This window comes from Spermophilus citellus (assembly GCF_964194105.1).
Source record: "Spermophilus citellus genome assembly, chromosome: 4".
NCBI classification, from domain to species: Eukaryota; Metazoa; Chordata; class Mammalia; order Rodentia; family Sciuridae; genus Spermophilus; species Spermophilus citellus.
The window spans coordinates 103625950-103649036 of NC_138185.1; the positions used below are offsets into that span (position 1 = coordinate 103625950).

The 23087-nt window shown below is 42.3% G+C and overlaps 1 protein-coding gene across 5 annotated transcripts in view; it reads right to left on the reverse strand.

Annotated features, from left to right (window-relative positions):
• Positions 1-23087, reverse strand: part of TBC1D2B (TBC1 domain family member 2B) — a 76663-nt gene that overhangs the window by 17740 nt on the left and 35836 nt on the right. For all 5 annotated transcript variants that reach the window (XM_081293523.1, XM_081293525.1, XM_081293526.1 and 2 more), the window contains 7 exons: positions 18533-18696; positions 15354-15583; positions 14296-14679; positions 9239-9349; positions 7609-7802; positions 5209-5703; positions 1613-1730 (listed from right to left, as the gene is read on the reverse strand). In XM_081293523.1, coding sequence (XP_081149649.1) covers positions 1613-1730; positions 5209-5703; positions 7609-7802; positions 9239-9349; positions 14296-14679; positions 15354-15583; positions 18533-18696 — 1696 coding nt within the window. The remainder of the gene's footprint in view (positions 1-1612; positions 1731-5208; positions 5704-7608; positions 7803-9238; positions 9350-14295; positions 14680-15353; positions 15584-18532; positions 18697-23087) is intronic.

Here is a 23087-nt window from a genome sequence, read left to right on the forward strand (position 1 = left end):
AGCAGCTCAGTGGGCAGGTAGAGGCTAGAGCATGGAAGGAGGGTCCAGGTGCTTGCAAAGGCATCTGCGCTGGACCCTGAGAGGACGAGGGCCCCAAGGGGAAAGATACAACTCAATCTGTGGGAGAGAGAAGGCAATTGCAGGGATATAGAAGACAGGATGCACCTGCCAGTGGAGAGGCAGGCAAAAAGGGAGAACACCTGTGAGCTGCCACGCAGGAGGCAGCAACAGAAATGGTAACCACAGGGTTACAGGGAGCAGGATGGCTTGTTTCTGGCTTGGGAAACTAGAAGGATGGGTAGGTCAGGTGGTAACTAGAGGCAATAATGAGGCTCTTCCTCCAAAGGTAGAGACACAAATACAAAGCAAAACTCAATCAGGGTCCAACCAGAAAAACAAAAATCTAATTATTTGTTACAGGGAATTTTATTCCAGGAGCTGGTCACATCAGTCACAGAAAAGCTGAGGCCAAGTGGCCAACAGTGAGACAGTCCAGAGGTCAGCAAGAGGAGGAACATCCCTGGGCTAGAGCAATAGAGGGATCACTGCTCTGCATGGAGGACCTAACAGATAGCTGGGGCCAGAGGAGAAAAAGCTACAAACAGAGGCAGCACTCATGACGGGGGAGAAATCCCTTCCACAGTCCCCTGCCATCCTCTAGCTTCCTACCAGTGCCTCCCGTCTGCCTGTAGGACCAGCCCTGCAACATCCTGGAGAAGGGTGAGGAGAGCCTCTGTGAGCAGGCAGGCCAGGCTTGGGCACACACTGAGAGGAACCATGCCACAAAGCAGGCATAGACCTGGGTGCAGTTGTGACCAAGAGACAGGAGGGGCCAAAGGTGGGACATGAGTGAAGGGCTGGGGGAAGAGAAGCCCTGAGCCACAAAGCAGGACATTACCCAGGCAGAGACAGGCCCATAATATCCTGGCCTGGCCCCTGGTGTTCGAATCCAGGTGTGGAGGGCCCGGTATGCACTCCTCAGATCTGCTGTGGGAAGTGACTGCTGGTCCCTACTGCAGCGGTCACTGCACTCATTCCCAGAAGCCAGCCAGTGAGCATGGCAGGGCCACTAATGCAGCTCACTCCATACTGCCTCTAACAGCTGAGGTTGGCTTGAGCCACCCCACTGGCACAGGATCACAATGTCATCTGAGACTCTTCCTCCTGATCCTCCTTCCTTCCCCTGGGCTGGAGGTTCTCCCAGCTTTTCCCAGCATTGCTCCTTGTCCTTCACAGGTCTTGCCCCACAGAAACTTCTGAAATGTTTAATCCTTCCTCGGCATCTACATCTTGGAGGACATAAGTTACCACAATGGGCTCCTCCAGCACCTGATCAGACTTGGCTTGCTGTGCCCAGGGGAGAGAGCACAGGACAGTGAACGTAACATCAGGCCCGAAGGACAACTCTCTGTCAGCTTCCAGTGACCTGAAGGAGCCAGCCCAGCCCCACTCACAACCACTCAGTCTAGGCTCTGAGATGTGACCTGCCTCCTTCAGGGATCAGTCTCTGAGGTCATGTATGCAAAGCTTCCCCCCATGGGGGTTTAAAGTGGGTATCAGTGATAATTCTACAAGTTGGTGACTGACTGAAGTACAGTATTTTAAAAAGTACCTGGGATCCTAAAAGAGTCTTTGTGTAATAGTCTCGAGGCATGAAAACTTCCACAATGGTAACCAGACACCAGAAAGCATCTTCTTGCTCCAGGTACAGGAGAGCCACTGCCACCAACCTACAACAAACAGGAGTGAGATCAGTGCCAGGTCCTTGCCACAGTCTTCACCGAGACGTCTGCTGAAGCATTTTCTCTCAAGGCTACTACCATTTTTAGTTCTCCAATAAAGAAAAATAATTAAGATGCTGGGCTTATGGCTCAGAGGTAAAGCACTCGCCTAGCATGCATAAGGCGCTGGGCCCGATCCTCAGCACCACATAAAAATAAAATAAAAATATTGTGTCTCCCTATAACTAAAAAATAAATTTAAAAAATTAAGTGTTCCTGAGAAGTGAGGCAGTTCTTAAGATTCGAGAAGCAAGGCTATATTCCCCTCACCCTTTCATCTGGTTTCTGTTCAAAGATGAAATTGTTTCCTAATAATTGACCATCCTCATATAAGGAAATATTTTCATTTTAAGATTTTGCTAACACAGCTAATTCTTTGAGTCCATTGTTCAAAGTTCCAACTAATCCTTTTATTAAATAATAAAAAAAAGATGTGAATGTAAGTAACAAAGAGTACACAATGCTTTAAAAACAACTTTCCTGATTCCATTCATTTTGCTTCTACTCTGGAGGAATGAGGGGGCAGACAAAGGAACCCTGGTGAGGGGCTTTCTAAGGGAACTGCAGTCAAGGCTGCAGATGAGTGCAACAGAAACCTGGATCCAGCTATTTATACCTTGTCACTTTCTGGTAATCCTAGGTCTGGCTCTAAGTGGGCATTCGGGGAAGAGGCAAGAGAAAAGCCCCTCTCTACTCAGCTGAAATCCAAGAACTTCTGCCTATGATATGAGTTTATGTGCATCACCCAAAAACCTTGAAACCCTTTATCAAAATTTGCTTTTTCTGGCTGAGCATGGTGGCACAAACCTATAATCCCATCAACTTGAAAGGCTGAGGCAAGAGGATTACAAGTTCAAAGGCAGCCTCAGCAACTTAGTGAGGCCCTAATCAACTTAGTGGAGACCCTGTCTCAAAATAAAAAATAAAAACAAAAGGCTGTCGCTCAGTGGCAGAGCACTTACCTAGCATGTGTGAGGCACTGGGTTTAATCCTCATAAAAAATAAATAAGGGCATTCTGTCCATTTACTACTACTACTACTACTACTACTACTACTACTACTACTACAATAATAATAATAATAATAGGCTGGGGATATGGCTCAGTGGTTAAGCACCCCTGGGTTCAACCACTGGCACCATCACCCCAATTGCTTTTTCTTTTCCTCTTAGATAAAACTAAAAATCATCTCAAATTAAAAGAAAAAAAATAAAGATCTAGGCTAGGTGAAAAGGGGATATCGTGAAGGAGATGGAGGTTGGAAAGGTGACAACTGGGAGGTGGAGGAAGAGAAAAACAGTTCACAAAAGCACAGAAACCAAACCCACAGGATCTGAAGATGTGAGGATGCCAGCACAGGGGGTAAAGATTCGGAAATCAGAACACTCAAATTAACTGATGTAAAGATGAGAGGTTTGAATTATCTAGACTAAAGTTTTCCTACTGAAAGTCTGAAGACTCAGAAAGGCGTGGACACATACCAAGCATTTTGAAGAAAAAATTCCAATGAAACAGTTTAAGTTCAGAGGCTCTAACAAAGAGGTGCACAGAGAAAGCTTTGATTACCTGGAAGCATCACTTATGTTTGGGAAAAATCAATGACAACGCTAGATAAACAGGAACACTCAAGTCCTCTCTGGGATCCTTTGGTTTCAGAAGCTTTCAGCTACCAGGAAGTTTTAGACTGAGTATTAAGTATATAATGTGAACTCTGGTTTTAAGTAAAACAAGATTGTTTTATTAGCACTTGGCTTCATTTAGGTCTTCATCAAGTAGTGGTCCAGTTTAAAAATCTTTTTTGCAATACTTTCATGCAAATAGCTTATATAAATGAGGGACCAAGAATTTTCACTCCATTCATTATCAATTAATGAAATTAAACTCTTCTGATCAAAACCCAAGGGTGAAGAGATCAACAAGGAAGAACAAGACTCTGAGCTGTTTCAAGTGAATTTGATTTTCATGTTTTTTGTTTGTTCTTTTGGTGGTAAGGACTGAACCTGGGCCTCATGCATGCCAAGTATGGGCTCCACTACTCAGGGACAACCCCAGCCCCAACTGAAGGTTGGCACTGGCAAGGATCAGGAGCAAAAAGGCCTCAAAGCCAGCATTCAAAACTCTAACTCATGCACTTGCCTTACAGGAAAATTCCTCAAATACACACACAGAGCACTTAAAAAATTTTTTTGTTTGTTTAAATTGGTTGTACATGATAGTAGAATGCATACATCACCTTCATTCTTATTTTATCTTCCTGGGAAGCTTGGTTAGTTCTATCACTATCCAGACAGGAATATAAACACACTACTGCAATGACAGCAGGAAGCAGAAGTAGCAGAAAGGGTAACAGCCAGGTGAGATCATATGGTAAGAAGCAGTCACCAGCACCGAACCTTCAGAGCTGGGAGGAGCTTTGTGGAGCTTTTGTGGAGAGCAGACCTCAGCACCTCCCAAAGCATGGCTTGGGATGAGGAGCCTAGATCTCTAAAACAAGGTGAGAGGCTTTCCCATGTCCTTTGCTTATGAAAGCAGGGAAGTATGCAAGACCTACAGAGAGATTCTAGACTAAAAGAAAGCAAGTCTAGGTCCTTCGTGAGCTAAATTTCAATCTGCTGACGAACAGTTTGGAGCAATTTCTTAATCACAAGGATGCTGTATAAATAAGGAGTGATCAAGAGTTTTTACTGCATGCATTATCAACTAATGAAATCAAACTCTTCTGATCAAAACCCACAAGTGAAGAGATTAACAAGGAAAAAAAAATGAGATCCCAGGATGTTTCAAGTACATTTGACTTTCATGTTGCCCCCCTTTCTTTTTAGTGCTGAGGATTGAACCTGGCCTCTTGCATGCTAAGCATAGCTTCTACCACTGGGATGTCCCAGCCCTTTTTATTTTCGAGACAAGGTCTCACTAAGTTGCTAAGGCTGGCCTCAAACTTAACAATTCTCCTGCTTCCTGAGTGGTTGAAATTATAGGTATGCTCCTCCATGCCTAGCTACCAACTTTTGTATTTTTTTTTTTTTTTGAGAGAGAGAGAGAGAGAGAGAGAGAGAGAGAGAGAGAGAGAGAGAGAATTTTTTTAAATATTTATTTCTTTTAGTTATTGGCGGACACAACATCTTTGTTTGTATGTGGTGCTGAGGATTGAACCCGGGTGGCACGCATGCCAGGCGAGCGCGCTACCGCTTGAGCCACATCCCCAGCCCAACTTTTGTATTTTTTGATGCTTTCTGGAAGTATGTCTATTTCCCTCAGTTATTCTAGAACTAGGGATACTGTACCATAAAACTAGCTTGCTGAAATTACTTTTCCCTTAAAATACTGGCTTTTCTTGGCCAACCAGGAGGTAGGGAGCTGCCAGGCAGTGTCTGGTGCCAAGAAGTTCTATAAATGGCAAACAGGAACTTTCTGTGGCTGACACTCACCTGTTTAGACCTTGGCAGTAGCCGATATCTGGATTCCGCCAGGAGAAGGCGAGGAGGACGTTCCGTAGCTTCTGTATGCCTTCAGAGGTGGGGCAGGAGTAATGTTTGTTGTTGGGCAGAGTTCGCAGCAGGTCTAGCTCTATCTGCTTAGAGGCTGGGTTCTGTTTCTCCAGTGCTTTTTGAAGCAAGGTCTGGAAGTAGCCTGGCTCAGCACTGTCCTTGAACTTCCTTGTGTGAAGGTCCACACACCACTTCCACACCTTGGAACGGTGCTCGTGGGGAATGCCTGCACGAATCAGGTTTTTTAATTCGGGAGAGCACATCATCTCTCTGTTCATTGTGCTTGCAAAATAGTTTTCCCACTTGACCCCAGTGGAAACTTCCTGGTTTTCTGTGAGGTAGAGAGTTTTCAGGTCCAATGCACGGACTTTGGCGACCAATTTCTCTTCCTCGTCATCATCAGGGACAGTCCTGAACCCATAAATATCATACTCGCTGTTGAAAAAAACAAATGGGAAAATGAAAATTATATGGAATATAGGTGGCTTCTAGAAGCTGGGAACTGCCATAGCTGACAGCCAGAAAAGTAACAGGGACTAGTCTTGCAGCTTCAAGGGAACTGTATTCTACCAACATCTTGAGTGAGCAAGGAAATGAACTGTTCCCTAGAACACTCAGAAAGGAATGCAGCCCTTGATCAAACTTTGACTTTAATCCAGTGAGACCTATGTTGGGCTTCTGACCCATAGAACTATAAGATAGTGAATCTGTGCTGCTTTATTTTTAAAAAATATTTATTTATTTATTTTTTAGTTGTAGTTGGACACGATACCTTTATTTTTTATTTATTTATCTTTATGTGGTGCTGAGGATCGAACCCAGATCCTCGCACGTGGTAGGCGAGCATTCATTCTACTGCTGAGCCACAACCACAGCCCTCTGTGCTGTTTTAAGTCACTAAGTTTGTGGTAATTTGTTAGGATGGCAACGGAAAATTAACAGAAAAGCTTTGCATGCACTGAGTGTGAAGCTAATTCAAGTACTTTGGGAACTGGGTTTGGCAGAGTTGAAGACATGCATTCGGTCAAGAATCTCCCTTCTATTCTACACTTAGAGTAACTCTCTTGCCTGGGTACCTGGGAACATGTACTTTGATTGTTATGAACAGTGATGCAGTAACTAAGAAAAATGCAAAGATTTTCTCCACTAGGAGCATAATAAAGTACTGTGGTCCTCTCATCAATGAAGTTCTCTGAAGTAGGTGAAAAACATACCTGGTGGGTACCTAACATGGGAAGAGTACCTCACTCCTTCAGAACAGCTCGGAGGCTTGCAGAGGTTAATCACTCCCAACGGAGCAGCACCACACAGCAGCATAGGCAGTTCTCTTGGGCCTCAACCTCAAAACAAGTGTTTTGCAACAATGACGTCAATCATATTCTGACAGCGTGTTTCTGTCATCTGTGCAGCCCAAACAATGCTGGCAGGTGTCGTAAGCTCAGGGGAGGGAAAGATTATGCCAAATGGAAGCAAGGCTTCACCTGAGGATAATCTGGGAGAAGAGAGGACTGGCAGGAAGGAGACTGTGGTAATCGAGACTCAACACATTGCTGTCTCTGAGTGGCAGAGGGTGAAACAGGAGAAGAGGGTGGACCCAAGTGAATGTGCAGATTTCTTCAAGTTCCAACATTTCACAAGTTCCACTTTTCAGAAAATTGGTTATAATGGATTCTTAATCCAAGATCCATCATGAACTTCCAGGTTCTATGATTTCCAAAAAGAATGTGCAAAATTGTGTGTGTGTGTGTGTGTGTGTGTGTGTGTGTGCTGCAATTACTTTTGGAGGCAAGTGTGTCTATGGCTTACATCAGATCCTTAGTGGGTTCTGGACCAATGAATTAAGTTTCCCAAAAAGCTTTCCCTGGGCTCGGGTTGTAGCTCAGTGGTAGAGCACTTGCCTAGCATGTGTGAGACACTGGATTTGATCCCTAGCACCACATAAAAATAAACAAACATAGTAAAGGTATTGTGTCCATCTACAACATAAAAATTTTTTAAAAAAAGGTTCCCCTTATAAAGAAAGTCCAGTCCCCCTTTGCTTTTAAATTGCCTGTGGGTATAACTGTCTCAGGAGAGGGTTCCTAACAGAAACCTGGCCCCTCCCAAAGTGGTGTGGGCTTTGACATGGTTCACAAGAAAAAAGTCTTGAAGCAGGATACCTGGGCTGATTCCAGATCTATCACTTGATTACTGGGAGGGGAATGGTAATATTATCTGTTCTGCTGACCCAACAACACTTGCCATGAGCATCAAATGAGACGCTCCTGTGAGTGGCTACTACTGAAAAAGGACACTTCAGAAATGGGGTGCATTACCCCCAACAGTCTCTTGTTCCTTTACCTGACAAGATGAGGCTTAATGAATGCTTGTTCTGGCTGCTCTTGACTCTCAACCTGCAGTGCATCCTCCAGCAACTGGGCTATGACATCCCGGGAAGGCCCCTGTTCTTCTGAGCAAACTGGTGTCTTCATTTCTTGAAGCAATATCAAGTATTTACTTTCTATCTGGCAGAGCTTGGCTTCCAGGCTAGAATACTGCAGAGAATGTGGGGGTTACCTCCATCCACACAGAGACATGAGAAAAGCAATCCTTAGGTACCTCAAGTAATCAATAATGACCAGCTCAAACTATTAGGAAATAAACTAGAGACAGTGTAACAAAGAAGAAATTAATGTATGCCACAGGCCATCTATCATATTTAAAAAACCTACTGTGGGTCTTGGGTTATACTCAGTGGAAGAGTACTTGCCTTGCATGTGTGAGGCACTGGGTTTGATCCTCAGCACCAAGTAAAAATAAAATAAATAAATATTGTGTCCACCTACAACTAAAAACTTTTTTTTTTTTTTAAAAAAGACCTATTGTGGCCCTCCTCTTCCTTCTAGGGGTCTGACACAGAAGGGTTCTAACAATCAAAGGTCTGGATGTTAATACATGCCTCACCCCTGCACAGGGCTGAACGAATAACAGAAACCATGTCCTTTGCCAATTACTGAGTCAAGCTGGTGCCACCATGTTCATTGGCCATGAGTGGCCACCCCATGCCACACAGCAACTATCTAAGGACTCTGTGACCTTTGTCCAGCTCCCATGTGCCACCTGATCAACAAATCAAACACACCCTCAAAAAGATGCAGGAATAAGGTTTGAGAAGATGTTTGATGTCTGCTCAAAAACATACATAAAATATATAACATCTGTGGACAAGTGTCAGTTGATTATAGTTCATTTGATGATAGAACGTTTTTTGTCCCTTTACACTTGACAAAGCCCTTTCTAGCCATAATTATGTCTTGAGTGGAGAGTCAGTGGGTTCACAATGGAGTTATCCTCAATACCCTGATTTACAGATACAGAACTAAATAGCATAAATCAAAATTCAAGGGGCTGGGGATGTGGCTCAAGTGGTATCGCGCTCGCCTGGCACGCGTGCAGCCTGGGTTCGATCCTCAGCACCACATACAAACAAAGATGTTGTGTCTGCAGAAAACTAAAAAATAAATATTAAAAAAATTTTCTCTCTCTCTCTAAAAAAAAAAAAAATTCAAGGGGCTGGGATTGTGGCTCAGCAGTAGAGCGCTCGCCTCGCATGTGCGGGACCCTGGGTTTGATCCTCAGCACCACATAACAATAAATAAGTGAAATAAAGTTATTGTGTCTAACTACAACTAAAAAATAAATATTTAAAAAAATTAAATTAATCTTGGTGATTATATTAACCTCCCCCCTGAAAATGCCATTAAAATTATATACATACGAATGAGAGCTACATCTAAGGACATTTATCTTTGCCTCATCAAAGATAAAGTACATGGATCTATGTACAATATATATTTTAAATACATTTTGATACCAGTGGTCATATCACTCCAACCATGGCAGCTGAAATGGTTTTAAAGCACAACCACTTAAAAATGGTTTCCTAAATTTCCCTCCCATCAGATAATAGAATATGCTCATCTAGACCCACCTTTGCCATCAGATCTCTCTCTCTCCTTTCTGCATTTCTCCGTAGAGCTGAGAGTTCCAAAATTTCTTTATTTAGAAATTTATTTTGGGTTTTGTACCCCTGCAGATTATCCTGTTGGGGCAAAAAACAAAGACCATCAATTCACACTGCTTGAATGTTGACTAATTATCCTATGTAATTAGCATCTTGCTGTCTCATCAGTCAAATAGTTCTGCTAAGTTAGAGCAAGTTATAAGGAACTGGAAGCTCTTAATAGGAACTTTCTGACTGATCTTTTTCCCCCTCCTGACAGCAACAGTGCCTGCCTAAGCATTGTCAAGGAGGGAGAAAAACAGCTCCTTAACAGTGATGATTTTTCTCAATTGATGACAGGAGATAAACAAGAGGTAAATAAGACTTATCTCCTAAACCTATGCAATTATGTTATCTATTCATATTCACTGAGGTGGTATAAAAAAGGCAAACACTTATAATCTTGTCTTTTTAAACTAGAGAAATTAAACAGATTCTCAGCAGGTTCTCATTTTTACTTATCCAGTTTATTTTTAAAAAGACTACAAACGCATAAAAACCCTTAACTGAAAATTACACTAAATAATGAAGAACTATAGTCTACAATGGAAAAGCCACTTAAATAGGCTCCTCTATTTTTTGTATTGAAAAATTTCAAACGATGAAAGAAAAGTACCACAGGAGCAGGACTGTGGCTCAATGGCAGAGCACTGGTCTAGCATGCACAAGGCCAGGTTCAGTCCCCAGCACTACAAAGCAAATAAGCAAACAAAACAAAACCCAAGAATGCCATTCACCTAGTTCACCAACTGTTTACTTTTGCCATATTTACTTTATGTCTTTAAGAGAATGTAACAATGGGGCTGGGGCTGTAGTTCAGTGTGGAGCACTTGCCTAGCACATGTGAGGCACTGGGTTTGATTCTTAGCACCATATAAAAGTAAATAAATAAAGTTATGTCCATCTACAACTAAAAATATCTTTATTTTTTTTAAAAAAGAGAATGTAACAAACCAATGACAAATTCTGCCTGGTCCAAAAACAAATAAAAAAGGGGGAGAAGAGTTTTCATGTAAAATGCTATGAAAATAATGTTATAAAACTTTCAGACCATTATAATAAAAGCAAACAATGAATTGAAGAAGCTTCTAGACAAAGAGATTAATTAGAACTACCTTTTAGGCAATGATTTCTAAATGTTCCTTATAAATTCAGTCTTTAATAAATGTGTCCCCTGTCCCCCACTGTTTATAATTATGTCTCTTTTATAACCTGACAGGTTGGTGCATGAGGTTCCTAAAGAATTTCTGATCCCTCAGTCACAGAACAGAATTTGTTCAAGGCAGCTCCAAGGGCAGGCCAGGGTGGTCAAGAAAGACTGATCCCTGTGTTATCACAGGAAGGAGACAGCTGCTATTCTCCAGGGATATGTCCACAGACATGCCCCAACCTCCAAACTTGAAACTACCTTGAGGATATACAATTTCTCCCCTAAACTGCAGAAGAACTGAAAAAGTTTCAATAGCCCCTTTAATTTCAGATATTTATGGAGCATCTGGTATGAGTTACAAGTGCCATGTGAAGCGTGTGACATTCTTGATCTCATTTAAACCTCACAACTCTCAGGGAGCTATTCTCATCATCTCTCTCTCCCAGAGAGATGATGAGAAGAACTGAGGTGTCCATCCAGGAAGCATCTGGGTAGGGAAGCAGGCTTCTGAGGGCCTGGCCTGGTGGGCTCCCGACCTGTGTGCTCAGCCCTGACTGCCACCTGCACTTGGACAGGCATCACCCCTGATCAGCCTCAGCAAGTCAAGTCCTCAAAACACCAAATGTCAAACCCAAAAGGAGGCCCATTGATTTTGTTTTCTGACCTGAATCATGGTGTTCTCCTCTCTCTCAGCACCTTAGCAGTGAACAAACACATTACCACAAGGTAGGCCAACCAAAGGCAGTTGGACTGGACAGCAACTTAAGAATACACTCGGCAATGATGGACAGATACCCTGTGAGTGATAGGAGGTAGGGTGGTGAGAGCTACACCTATATCCTTCTTCTTCTTCTTCTTCTTTTTTTTTTTTTGTGTGTGTGTGGTGCTGGGGATTAAACCCAAGGCCTTGTGCATCCAAGGCAAGCACTCTGCCAACTGAGCTATAAACTCGGCCCCCACATCTATGTCTTTAAATTATGCTTTGTATTAAAGTCTAGGTAAATCCAGAACATTCATTTTAAGGATATTCCTCTACAAAGATGATGATGATGATCACAGCAATGATAACATCTGACAGTTAAAACCCCACAAAGTGCCAGGCACTATGTACTTGGGCTTCACGCGGACCACCTCCTTTAACCCTTAGAACACCCTGTGTTGTACTTAAGTCGCTAGGCTGCCAAAATTTTGCCCCTACCTCAAAATCTATAGAAATAAAACATGATCATGTGTCAGACCACAAAAAAGTTAGCAAGGACTGCAGATGTAGCTCAACAGTGGAGTGATTGCTTAGCATGCATGAGGAGCTGGGTTCAATCCCCAGCATATACAACAACAACAAGAAAGAAAGAAAGAAAGAAAGAAAGAAAGAAAGATAAAACAGTAAGTACCAAAAGACAGAAATTTTTATAGGCCATATCCACTGATAACAGAATAAGAAAAATGACTAGTAACAGCAATAATAAGAAGATGTACAAATATATCTTAAAAATAAAAATATAAAAATATATAAAAACACATGTCAAACATTATGCTTGTTTATATATAAAAATACAGAATGGCTATTTATATATGCTATATATATATTATTATTTTTTTCCCCACCTAGGTGCTTTAAATTTGGGGTCAAAGAAGAAATCAATACTACTTCTTCAACTATACAACCTAGAACTGCAGGATGAGGAGAAAACACATGTTGAAATGAATACTCTAAGCTCTCTTTCCTCCTCTCTCAAGTCCTTTCAATCCTTGCAGGGCAGAGGTGGATTAGGCGTGAATATCTTCTGCATGGCAGGGGGACAGATGCTCCTGGCAATGGCACTAACAGGCCCCAGGCCGAACTATGTCAGGAAACATGAGGTAGGTCCTTACCCAGGCAGGTGTCACTCTCCCACTTAGAATCCTGCCTCTTCGTAAACTGTCCCCACTTAATCTCACTGTTTCGGAATTTTAGAGCCACATGCTTTAAAACCATTGAGAAAAGTTGGGGAAAAAGATTTCACAACTGATTTGGAACCATCCCAGCCATTATGCTATAACAAGGAAAGGGAGGGGGAGTCCTCTCTGGTAAACCCTGTCAGTGGTCTCCAAAGGGAGCCATGCAGAGTCGCAGCAGTTGTGTGGCACACATATCACATGCCTGGCTTGGCTCCCTGGGAAAACTTGTCCCCCACACTCCTCCACTCCAAGCATGGCCCATTATAGCTTGGAAACCCAATGCTCAAGCATCCATCTCTACAAGCTACAAAAATAGACAAGCTTGCAATATGTAAATTTCAACTCGTATTATCTAAGTATATTATTGATGGGATTGATGTCTATCAGGGTCAAGGATAGTCACAATTGTGTATATAAACAAAATTGACTTCTATTGGCAACACTAACCATGGCCTCTGTTTTAAAGAGGCTGTCTTTCTAGTACATAAGTATAAAGTAATGATATTGGGTTTTTTGTTGTCTTATTGTTTTACTAACAATAATTTATTGTTTTTGTTGTTATACTAACAAATCTTCAGGGCCTCCCATATTCAGGGGATGCTGTCACTGAGATGTGGTCACTATGGGAGATCATCTAGGCATTCCAGTGATGCTACTATTATTCCAGGGTTTTTAACCTCCATTTTGGAGTTGTCTTCAAGGTCCCTGGCCTGCTCACCATTCACCCATTCAACCTGTTGCCAGTACACGAAAGAAACAGCAAGGCAAGAAGTGAATGCTCAGTGATAACCTCGACAGCAACAAATCTTTGCCCTTCAAGGATAAACTCTGTTTGTGCAGGCAAGCATCCTTGAAGCCAAATTATTTGCAAGAAGAGAGTGAGAGGCACTTTGGGGCCAAGTGGGGCTGGTAGCTACAGAATTGCCTGGGGTCACCTGGGCTCTCCCCTGTGTCCTACAGGACATTTGTCTAACTGAAACCTTTATAACAAAGGTCTCAGGAATAGAACTAGTAGCAGCAAGATTTGGTGACACTTTCTATGGCCTGACAGTGGTGCAGGACCACTCAGTTCTCCCCTCTGGACCAAGCTTCTCTGCAGGCATATCCTTATGATATGCAGATTTGCCCTTGCCTCCCATAAGAGCTGGGTGCTCCTCCTACCTCATCTGCTTGCCACCACCCTAGGTGTGACTAGGGAGAGTCACTGCTGTTTAGGAACCAGCCTCCTACCCTAGGGCTAGCCCAGAGAGACATGCTGTCCTCCCTTCTAGGTGTCAGGACCCACCCACCTTGGGCAGAGCCTGAGTAGGCCACTTCCTGGGCCTGTCTGGAGCAGGTCCACCTCTCCAGCTGGCCCTATACTAGTTATTGGCAACAATGCTCCTGCCCAGGCCTGTGTTAGGTCCTGTAGTGGGTAAAAATTAAGTTTATATGTGTATTCATGTACCCAGAAGGTACATGAATAGGTTCTGTGGAATAATGAAGTCCTATGGGTGGAATAAATAGAAAGGGAAGTCTTAGCTCCTTGAAGCAATGGCAATAGTGTTGGACCAAAAGTTTCATTTTTCAGAGAAGCTCCTTAGAATGTCAAGAGTGGAGGTGGAGCTCAGTAGTACAGAACATGCCTAGATGTAGGAGGCACTAGGTTCCATCCTCAGTGCTGTAAACAATGTAATAATAATTATTATTAATTAATAATAATAAACAACTATTATTACTTGACTATAAGTTCTATTACACTTGTCCCTGCCCCCCCCCCAAACCTAAAAAAGGGCACAGTTGCTCAGCTCTCTCAACAAATTAGCTGACAGAGGCCAGTGCCTGTGGAGTGATGTGATAAAGCTAACTGGTTTCTGGATCTCCATCCCAGCAATCAGAGCCCAGGCCCTGCTCTTACTTTCAGCCTGTCCAGCTCCAGCTGATCCCTGCTGACTGGGGCAGTCAAGGGGGAGCCGGGCCCAGAAGAGGGAGAAGACACGCTGCCCTCAGACTCGCTGAGCTTGATGATGACCTCGTCCTTGGCCTGGATGGTCTCCATCAGCATCCCCAGCTGCTCGTTGAGCTCCCCCACCTTGCTCTTCAGTGTCCTCACTTCCTGCTGGAGACTCTCCTTTTCCAGGGTGAACCGCTCCAGATGGTTGCTGAGTCCCAAAATCTGGTCGTCCTTCTGATGAAGAAGCTCCAGCATGTTCCCAGGGACCCCCTCACAGAGTCGGCTGCTTGTGAAATACTTGTCATACTGGGATGACCGAACTGTCTGCTGGAGCAGCCGAACCAGCTCCTTCGAGCCGAGAGGAAGATCAGGTGAAGGGCAGGGAGAGCACAGGAAGAGGGGAAAAGCAGAAATCATGACAAGGCTACAGGGAGCAATTGCTGGAATTTGAGGAAATGCAGAAACTTTACTGGAAACACTTTAATACTGAACTTCCTCTTGAAAGATCACAAAAATAGAAAGGAAAAAATATTTACTCCATGAAGAGTGACTGGAGAACAATAATAGGAAACAGGAAATAATGGAGTGCATACTGTAATTAGCAATGGTTCCTGGCAAATGTTCATCAGTATTAGAGAATCTGTGCCCTGAGATTCACTGAACAGCCGAGCCGTTAAGTTTAATTAGGTTTGATCAGCTCATAAAGAAACTACGCTGCTCAACCGGACATGGAAACTCTTTAAACCGTTAAAGAACTCTAGGCTAAAGCCATGTTTAGAGAGTCAGCCTCAGGGGCAGAACTGGGCAAGGGTGCAGAGAGCACTGTCCTGCAACATCTTTAAAGGGACCTTCCCTCTCCCTGGAAATTCAAAAACTGGGCAGAGCACAGTGCCCAGCATGGTGCCATGGCAACACGAAGCTCTGGTGAAGAGTCCTCCTGGGAGATGGACTGTGAACCAGGCTTTCCTCCTAGGGCTCGACCAGCAAATGTGGGGTAAGAGAGAAGTCTGAAGACCAGTTACCTTCTGACTGGACAGGTCCTTCCTCAGCCGCTCCAGCTCCTCCTGCTGGCTCTGAACCTGCAGCTGCAACTCGGAGGCTGCTTTGCTTATGACACCACCTGACATGCCCTCGCTGGAAGGGTCTCCACTGCTGTGACGGTTTTTGTATGATCCAATTATGTCTTTCAAAGGGCGTTTTCCTTTGTAGGGATTACGTCCAAAGTCAAAGGGGAATCCTGAGCCAGTTACTCCTACATAAAATAAAATTTGCTTGTTTAAGAGCAGGTCAAGTCTTCCATTTGGAAACTACAATAAAATAGTGTCCTCATGAATTGCCATCCAGGGAGTTTGTACTCACCATTCTAAAGAATAATCACAACTCTATAGAATAATCTAAAACATCCCCACTGGATCCCTCCTCAGAAGACTACCAGTGGTAACTTTAAAAGATATACTAGGGCTGGCTGGGCACAGTGGCACATGCCTGTAATCCCAGCAGCTTGGGAGACCGAGGCAGGAAGATTACAAGTTCAAAACCAGACTCGGAACGAAGCAAGGCCCTAACCAACTTAGTGAAACTCTGTCTTAAAAAAAAAAAAAAAAAAGATATGCTAGGGATCCTTGGCTTCCCATTTTTGCTAATCTGTTTTTTGCTAAAAAAAAATGCATTTTGTTTTTAAGAATTATAAACATATATTTTAAAGCCATAACTTTTAAGCAAAAACGAGTATTTAAAAAATATCATGGGATCCAAATAAATTTTAGTGTAGATAAATACAAAGTCAAATACAAAGTCAGATACATGTCAAAATACAAATAGGAGACCCAAAAGGGCACACACTATAAAAGCTGATTTATCTAAAATTGGGAGAACAGCGGACCCTGGGAGACAGTGCAGCTAGCACCTAAGGAGCACTGGTTACATGGTGTGTTTGCTTTGTGACAATTCATTGAGCAACTCTAACTTGGGAGCTTTTCTGCGTATTATGTTTTGATATAATAATATCAAAAAGTTTGCTTAAAATCAAGGCAGGGGGAGATAAGGAAGGGTAGTCCACTTCCTACAAATAACATGGACAATAAGCTAGTGAGTTGATTCTTAGAGTTGATACAGGAAATGCTCACGAATCAAGCAAGATCAAATTCCAAAGACATTAGTGTCTTTCATGGAGCTCCCCCTCAATGGGACACAGGACTGGGCAGAAGCTTAGAGAGCTGTTGCCAGTTCCTCTCCAGCAGTGCTGAGAGATTCTCATCACTCCCAAGGCACTAGTCACACTGATCGCCCTTCCCAATCTTACTTACATTCACGCTTTCTGTTTCATTCTCAGTTTCTACTAAAAGTCAGAGGAAAAGTGCTCATTTTCAATGATCCAAAGCCCCAGTCCTAATCCCTCTTCTTCCAGGAAGTATTCCCAGGTCACAGTGAGTCCTGGGTATTTATTCTCACTAACTGCCATGCACTGGGCAGCTAGAGTTCAACTGGCTGCCAAGTGCATCATGTCGTATGGGCGGTGGGTTTCATGCCAGGATTCTACAGAACACGGAGTAAGCCCCCTTCTCAAAGTGAATCATGGATGCCCTTTCCCAGGGGACAGAAAAAAATTTTTATCTTTAGTAAATTCTTGGTCTTTCCATAAAGATTTCCCGAAATTATGCCTCCTGCTCTTGCTGGCCCATGCTGAATCAAGCATAAGGCAATATTTCAAAATTATTTATTGTAATTTTGTTTAAAACACTAATATTACTTAGTGAATCTAGATTATGAATGGCTGCTACAATCATTAAGCAAAAGGCTGATGGATGTTATTAGGAATGGATCAGACTAACACCCCTAAACACAAATCAACTGAAATATTATCAGAGGAAAGACCAGACATGGTATGGCTCCACAGGGGGTGCAACAGCAAGTAAACAGCACCCCCTCTCCAAAGAAAATGTACTTTGTTCAAATTAAGTCAACCCTGAATCTGAGCAAGCCTCTAGCTATGACTAGCAGCATGGAGGAAACGCAGGAAATGGAGGCATATGTTAAATGATCATCCCTTCACGCCAAGAAATACAGTTAGCAAAATCCAGAGGTAGCGATGTCCTTAGCTTGAAGATCTAATTTCCTCCACACATGTGGCAGGGAGAAGGGAAGGAATAAGGGAGCAGTCTAGAAAAGACAGGCTTAAGAAGACTTGTCACTGAATACAACATGTGGGCCTTGTTTGATCTTCATTTGAAAAAACTGAACATTTATGGAACAATTGGGGACTTAAATAATATAAAGGATTTACTGTAACTCCTTTTAAATGTAATAATAAAGCTATAATTATAATTTTTTAAAAAGAGTCATTATCTCTTAGAGATACCTACTAAAGTATTTACAAGTGTCCAGAATTTAAAATAATACAGCCTGGTGGTGTGTGCAAGAAAGGCAGAATCCTAGGGGAGACAAGGACAGAATAAGAGAGACTATAAATTCAAAATTGCGAAACTGGTGATGGGTGTTATAGCTTATATCTTGAATATCCCCAAAGGTCCACCTGCTAAGGCTTAATCTCCAGCTTGGCATTACTGGGAGGTGGTGGAAACTTTAAGAGGTGGGACCTAGTGGCAGGTCTTTGGTTACTGGAGTGTGACCACTGAGTCTTAGTGGGATAAGACTAGCCCCTTTCTCCTATAATTCTTTTTCTCCCTGGACATAAAGTGAATCCAGTTTTATTATTCCACACACTTTTACCATGCTGTGCTCCCACAGGCCCAAAGCAATGAGCCAACTGACTAAAACTTCCCAAACTGAGAGTCAAAATAACCCTTTCACTCTCTAAGTTGGCTTACCTCGGGTATTTGTTACTCTAACAGAAAGCTAACACAATGGGAACACTAGAATTCGTAATACTGTAGTCTCTTCATTTGAGTACAACTTCAAATTTCTATAAATAAAGCTTTTAAAATTAATATTTCCATAAAGAACAGCATGATTTCCAGCTCTTCTATCTCCTGGAAAAGGTTAACAGCCATTGGACTAGATGGTCATTTATTTCTTATAGCATTTCATTTTTTAAGCCTTTACATTTTATGTCGCACAGAGAGAATACAAGCCTCTCTTGGGCCCTATGCTTCTAGAAATACCTACCAATAAAGTAGCTCCCCGGTCACAGGGTTAACAGAAGGCAGCAGAGAAAGAGACAGAGCTCAGGAGCATGTTGTACCTTTGTTTCCCTCAGGCACCTGCTTCTTTCTTTCTTCTTGTACCATGGGTTCCTCCAGGTCTTTTGAGGGTGGGTCTAAAAGTTCCCACTCTTCATTGGTATAAAACACAGTCCTCCGACTGTCACTATTCCCTCGCCCAGGACGGAAAGATGACATTGAATTTCTATAGGGAAAAAAAAGGAATGTGCTATTTAAAAACATGAAAAAAGTAAAACATGAATACAGAATTGTAGAAATTAAAAGATCAGATAATACTTCATGGTGGTGAAATTATGGAGAAATGGTAAATTTATACACTGCTGGTGGGAACATAAATCAATACTTTTATCATGTAGTGGAATTCAACAATACACCATTAAGTGGAAGATGCTATATAGCATTAAGATAATCAGATGTGGGATGGGATTGTGGCTCAGTGGTACAGCACTAGCCTGGCATGTATGAGGCGCTGGGTTCAATCCTCAGTACTACATAAAAATAAATAAATAAAATAAAGATATTGTGTCCAACTACAACTAAAATAAAAATTAAAAAAATAATCAGATGCTACATAGCACTTAAAATGAATTCATTCATTAAACAAATATTTATTGAATGCCTATTATGTACCAGGTACCATTCTAGATGTTTGGGATACCATAGTGAACAAAACTGCAAGATTCTTATTATTCTTGTGGAACATGTACCTCCCAGTTACAGCTACATGTAACTTTTCATGGGGAAAAATATTTCTTTAATGCTGATGAAAAAGGAAAGAAAACCAAAGAATAAAACACGTGAAATTGTTTTAAATGCTCATGATAACACTATTAATAGAGATTATTTAGAACATATACATATAGTAAAACTATTCTAAAAATCCACACAAGAATGACAGCCATCAATTACAGAACACTGGTTACCTGGGTAGAAAGCAAGAGAAGAACAGTATCGTGAAGAGAGGATTTAACTGCATTTACAACATTTTGATTTCTCAAAATACAGCACAAATGTAAGAAAATTATGAAGCTGGATAATGACTATCCAAGTAACCAATATGCTATAGATGCCTGTATGTTAAGAATATTTCATTAGAAGTTTTAAAAACTAGGTTTGGATTTATGTCTAGTGAAGATGGAATAACAGGGACTAGATTAACCCATGCCCCTGAAAAACCAAAAAACTGAGCTAAACAGGAAAAAATGGTTTTCAGGCACTGGCCATCATGCATCTCAGGAAAGTGATCACTGAGGAAAAATAATTGAGGTGGGCCCCACCACTGCCCTGGCTTACTGCCTAGAGAGGGTTTCCAGGCCATGGAGTATATAGGGGAGGCCCTGGAGGAGCCCAGAAGCTCCTGAGTTGAAGACAGAGCAAGAGTCCCAGAGCACTGGACCAGAGAACTCAAGACAGGAGAGCTGCTTGAGGAGGTGCTGCCGAAATTCTGGATGGTCCCTGTGCCTTCAGCTGAGTATGGATCAGGGTTAGTGGATAAGAGAATTATCGGAGGATTGGGAAACAACCACCTGACAGGAGCAAGATGAACAATCCCTGAGGCTCATACAAGCCAGGAGAAGTGCCTCATTCCACCAGTTAAAACAGACACTAATATGGCAGTATGTAAAAATGTGGATGTGTAACCGATGTGATTCTGCAATCTGTATACGGGGAAAAAATGGGAGTTCATAACCTACTTGAATCAAATGTATGTCAAGAGCTATGTAATGTTTTGAACAACTAATAATAATAATAAAAGTGGAAAACCTCACCATTCACAGAGTGCTCAGAAGAATATAATCCTTAGACTAACAAATGTGCTCACCCTACCAACAAAGCTTAAAAGCTTAAAAGCAAATTTCAAGAAGATCAAACTGTTTCTGAATAATTTCATCATATCCAAGAACAAAGATCAAGAATATTTATAGGAAAAGAAAACAAAACAAAATCTAGCACACTAAAAGGTAAAATTCGGGTGGAGTGGTAGAGCACTTGCCTAGCACATGTGAGGCACTGGGTTTGACCCTCAGCATCACATATAAATAAAATAAAGGTATTGTGTCCATCTACAACTAAAATATATATATTTCTTAAATTTTTTTTAAAAGAACCTAAGAAACAAAGACTGAAATGTTTTGTACCTGGAAGAGGTTTAAAAGATTCAAATCAGATTTTTAGAGATAAAACCTCAATATCTGTGTTGAAAAAACACTGGGTAGGATTAACAGCAGACTAGACACTGAAGAAGTAAAGATAAGTAGATTTGATGACTCTACAATAGACACTACCCAAAATGAAACAGAGAGAAGAGACAGATGGGCAGATCAGTGATGCATGGGACAACATCAAGCAGCCTATATACAAGTAATTGGTGTCCCTGAAGGAGAGGAGGGAAACAAAAAAGTATATGTATAAATAAGGCCAAAATGTTTCCAAATTTGATGAAAATTCTATATACCCATAGATCTGAGAAGCTTAACAAAACACAGGAATCATATAGAAAACTGTACCATGGCACATCAAATTGCCTTAAACCAATAACCCAAAATGTTTTTAAAAGGTAAATTTAAGTCGGGCATGGTGGCACACACCTGTATTCCCAGCGGTTTGGGAGGCTGAGGCAGGAGGATCGAGAGTTTAAAGCCAGCCTCAGTGAAAGCTAAGTAACTCAGTGAGACCCTGTTTCTAAATAAAATACAAATAGGGCTGGGGATGTGGCTCAGTGGTTGAGTACCCCTGAGTTTAATCCCTGGTACCCGCCCCCCCCCAAAAGTAAATTTAATTTGTAAGAGAAAGAAAGAAATGATCAATATTTCATTGTTAAATGGCCAAGAGATGCGTGTTTATTAAAAAGAGATATCTCAAAGTCATTCAACTTTTCAATTAAAAAAATCACTTGAGCAGTTTGAAGAGCTGGGAGAAGAGCATGTTCACATGAATTACCTTACTTAACCCAAATCACTGGAACATGGAACCAGCACCACTATCTTCAGTTGAAGATGCAGAAATGACTTTGGTGGACTAAACCACACCTTTGGCCAATGGCATGATCAGGCTGAGCCTACTCAGATTCTAAAGCTCTTTGCCACACTATGCGGTCTAATGTCTGATGGGGCAGCTACTACACTGAAAAACAGAGCTAAACCTGCTGGAAAGACAGAGATAATCACTCAGGGCCTGTTGAAGATAGACCAGCTCCTGGGAGCAGGACTAAAGAGGCTTGGCCCCCAAGGAGGGGACCTGTGCAAGGAAATGTCTTTGCTAGGTTGTATCCGGCTTCCTCATTGGGATTTGGAACCTCAAGGCTGGTTGTGATTTCAGTTATACAATTAAACCATACAGGGGGTTCTAGTCAATTTCCCATAGTAACCCAGAGAGTAAGATATTGTGGTAAACTAATTTTACAACAAAGTACTATGGAGAAAACTATTTTAAAACAGGTTCTCTGGAAGAAAAGGAAAACTCTCACAAAGGCTTGATCTATTTCTGTTCATTTTCTGACACAACTGGTTCATCACTTTGTATAGCACTGGCTGCTCCAGTCCTGCCACACCCCAAAGATTCAGTGGCCCTGCCTATGGCCCTGCCATGGTCTTCTCTCCAGTGGCATGTTACCATGCCACCACCAGTTTTAGGAGTTAAATCTTCCTTGCCATTTGCCCAGGCTTCAAACTATGTCCTGCTCTGTTCATCGGGTTCTTAAAGGGTGAATGCAGAAAGGAGAAATGAGAGCAGCAGAGTCACACACAGGCCTGGGCATGAAGAACGGTGATAAAAATGGCGATTTCAATGGCTCTGCACTTCCATGCACCCTCCTTCCCCTGATGGGGTTTCACAGTTTCCAGTTTGTCTTAAGGCCCTCTTGCACAAAGCCACACTTTCACCTGCAGCTGAGGGACAGCCTCAGGGGTGCAGTGCCACCTCCAAGCCTTGGGTAATAGAGACATGAGATCAGGCTCAAATCGAAAGGCTCTTTAAGCTGAAACACAACATAACCAATCCCCGGAGAAGTGCTTACTCAGTGAAACCCAATTCTGTGATTGTGCAACACGGGGGTCATTACAGTACAGACTCTCAAATACATCCGCCCCACCCACGCTACCCAGCAGAGACCGTGGTGATGACCACGTGTGCAGCCTGTGCTCTGCATGGTAGGGTCCACGGTCAATTTACATGATGTTCTTTGGGTTTCTGTTAATCTTCAACAGTGCCTACTCCTAAATACCTTACTCTGGTTTGAGGAGTCTTTGAAAGGGACTTGAATGACCTTCCAAGCTTCATGCTAGGTCCTGCTGTATTGCCCAATAGTCACTGAGCTGCTCTGATCTGTAGTGGAAAGTCAGCACCAGGAGCAAAATAGCACCTTCATGGCTGCACTCTGCAGCCTGAGTGCTCCTAAACCAATTCCAGCAATCTGTACCATCCCTAGAAAAGCCTCTCCAGGTTCACAAATTTTACACTGATTTCTACATGAAGAGTCCAACTAAAACAGTAACAATATATTCAATCCTGGTAATCATGCGGAATTTAAAAGTTGAGACAAGTGTTGGGAAATGGCTCATCAAATCTCTCCAAAGC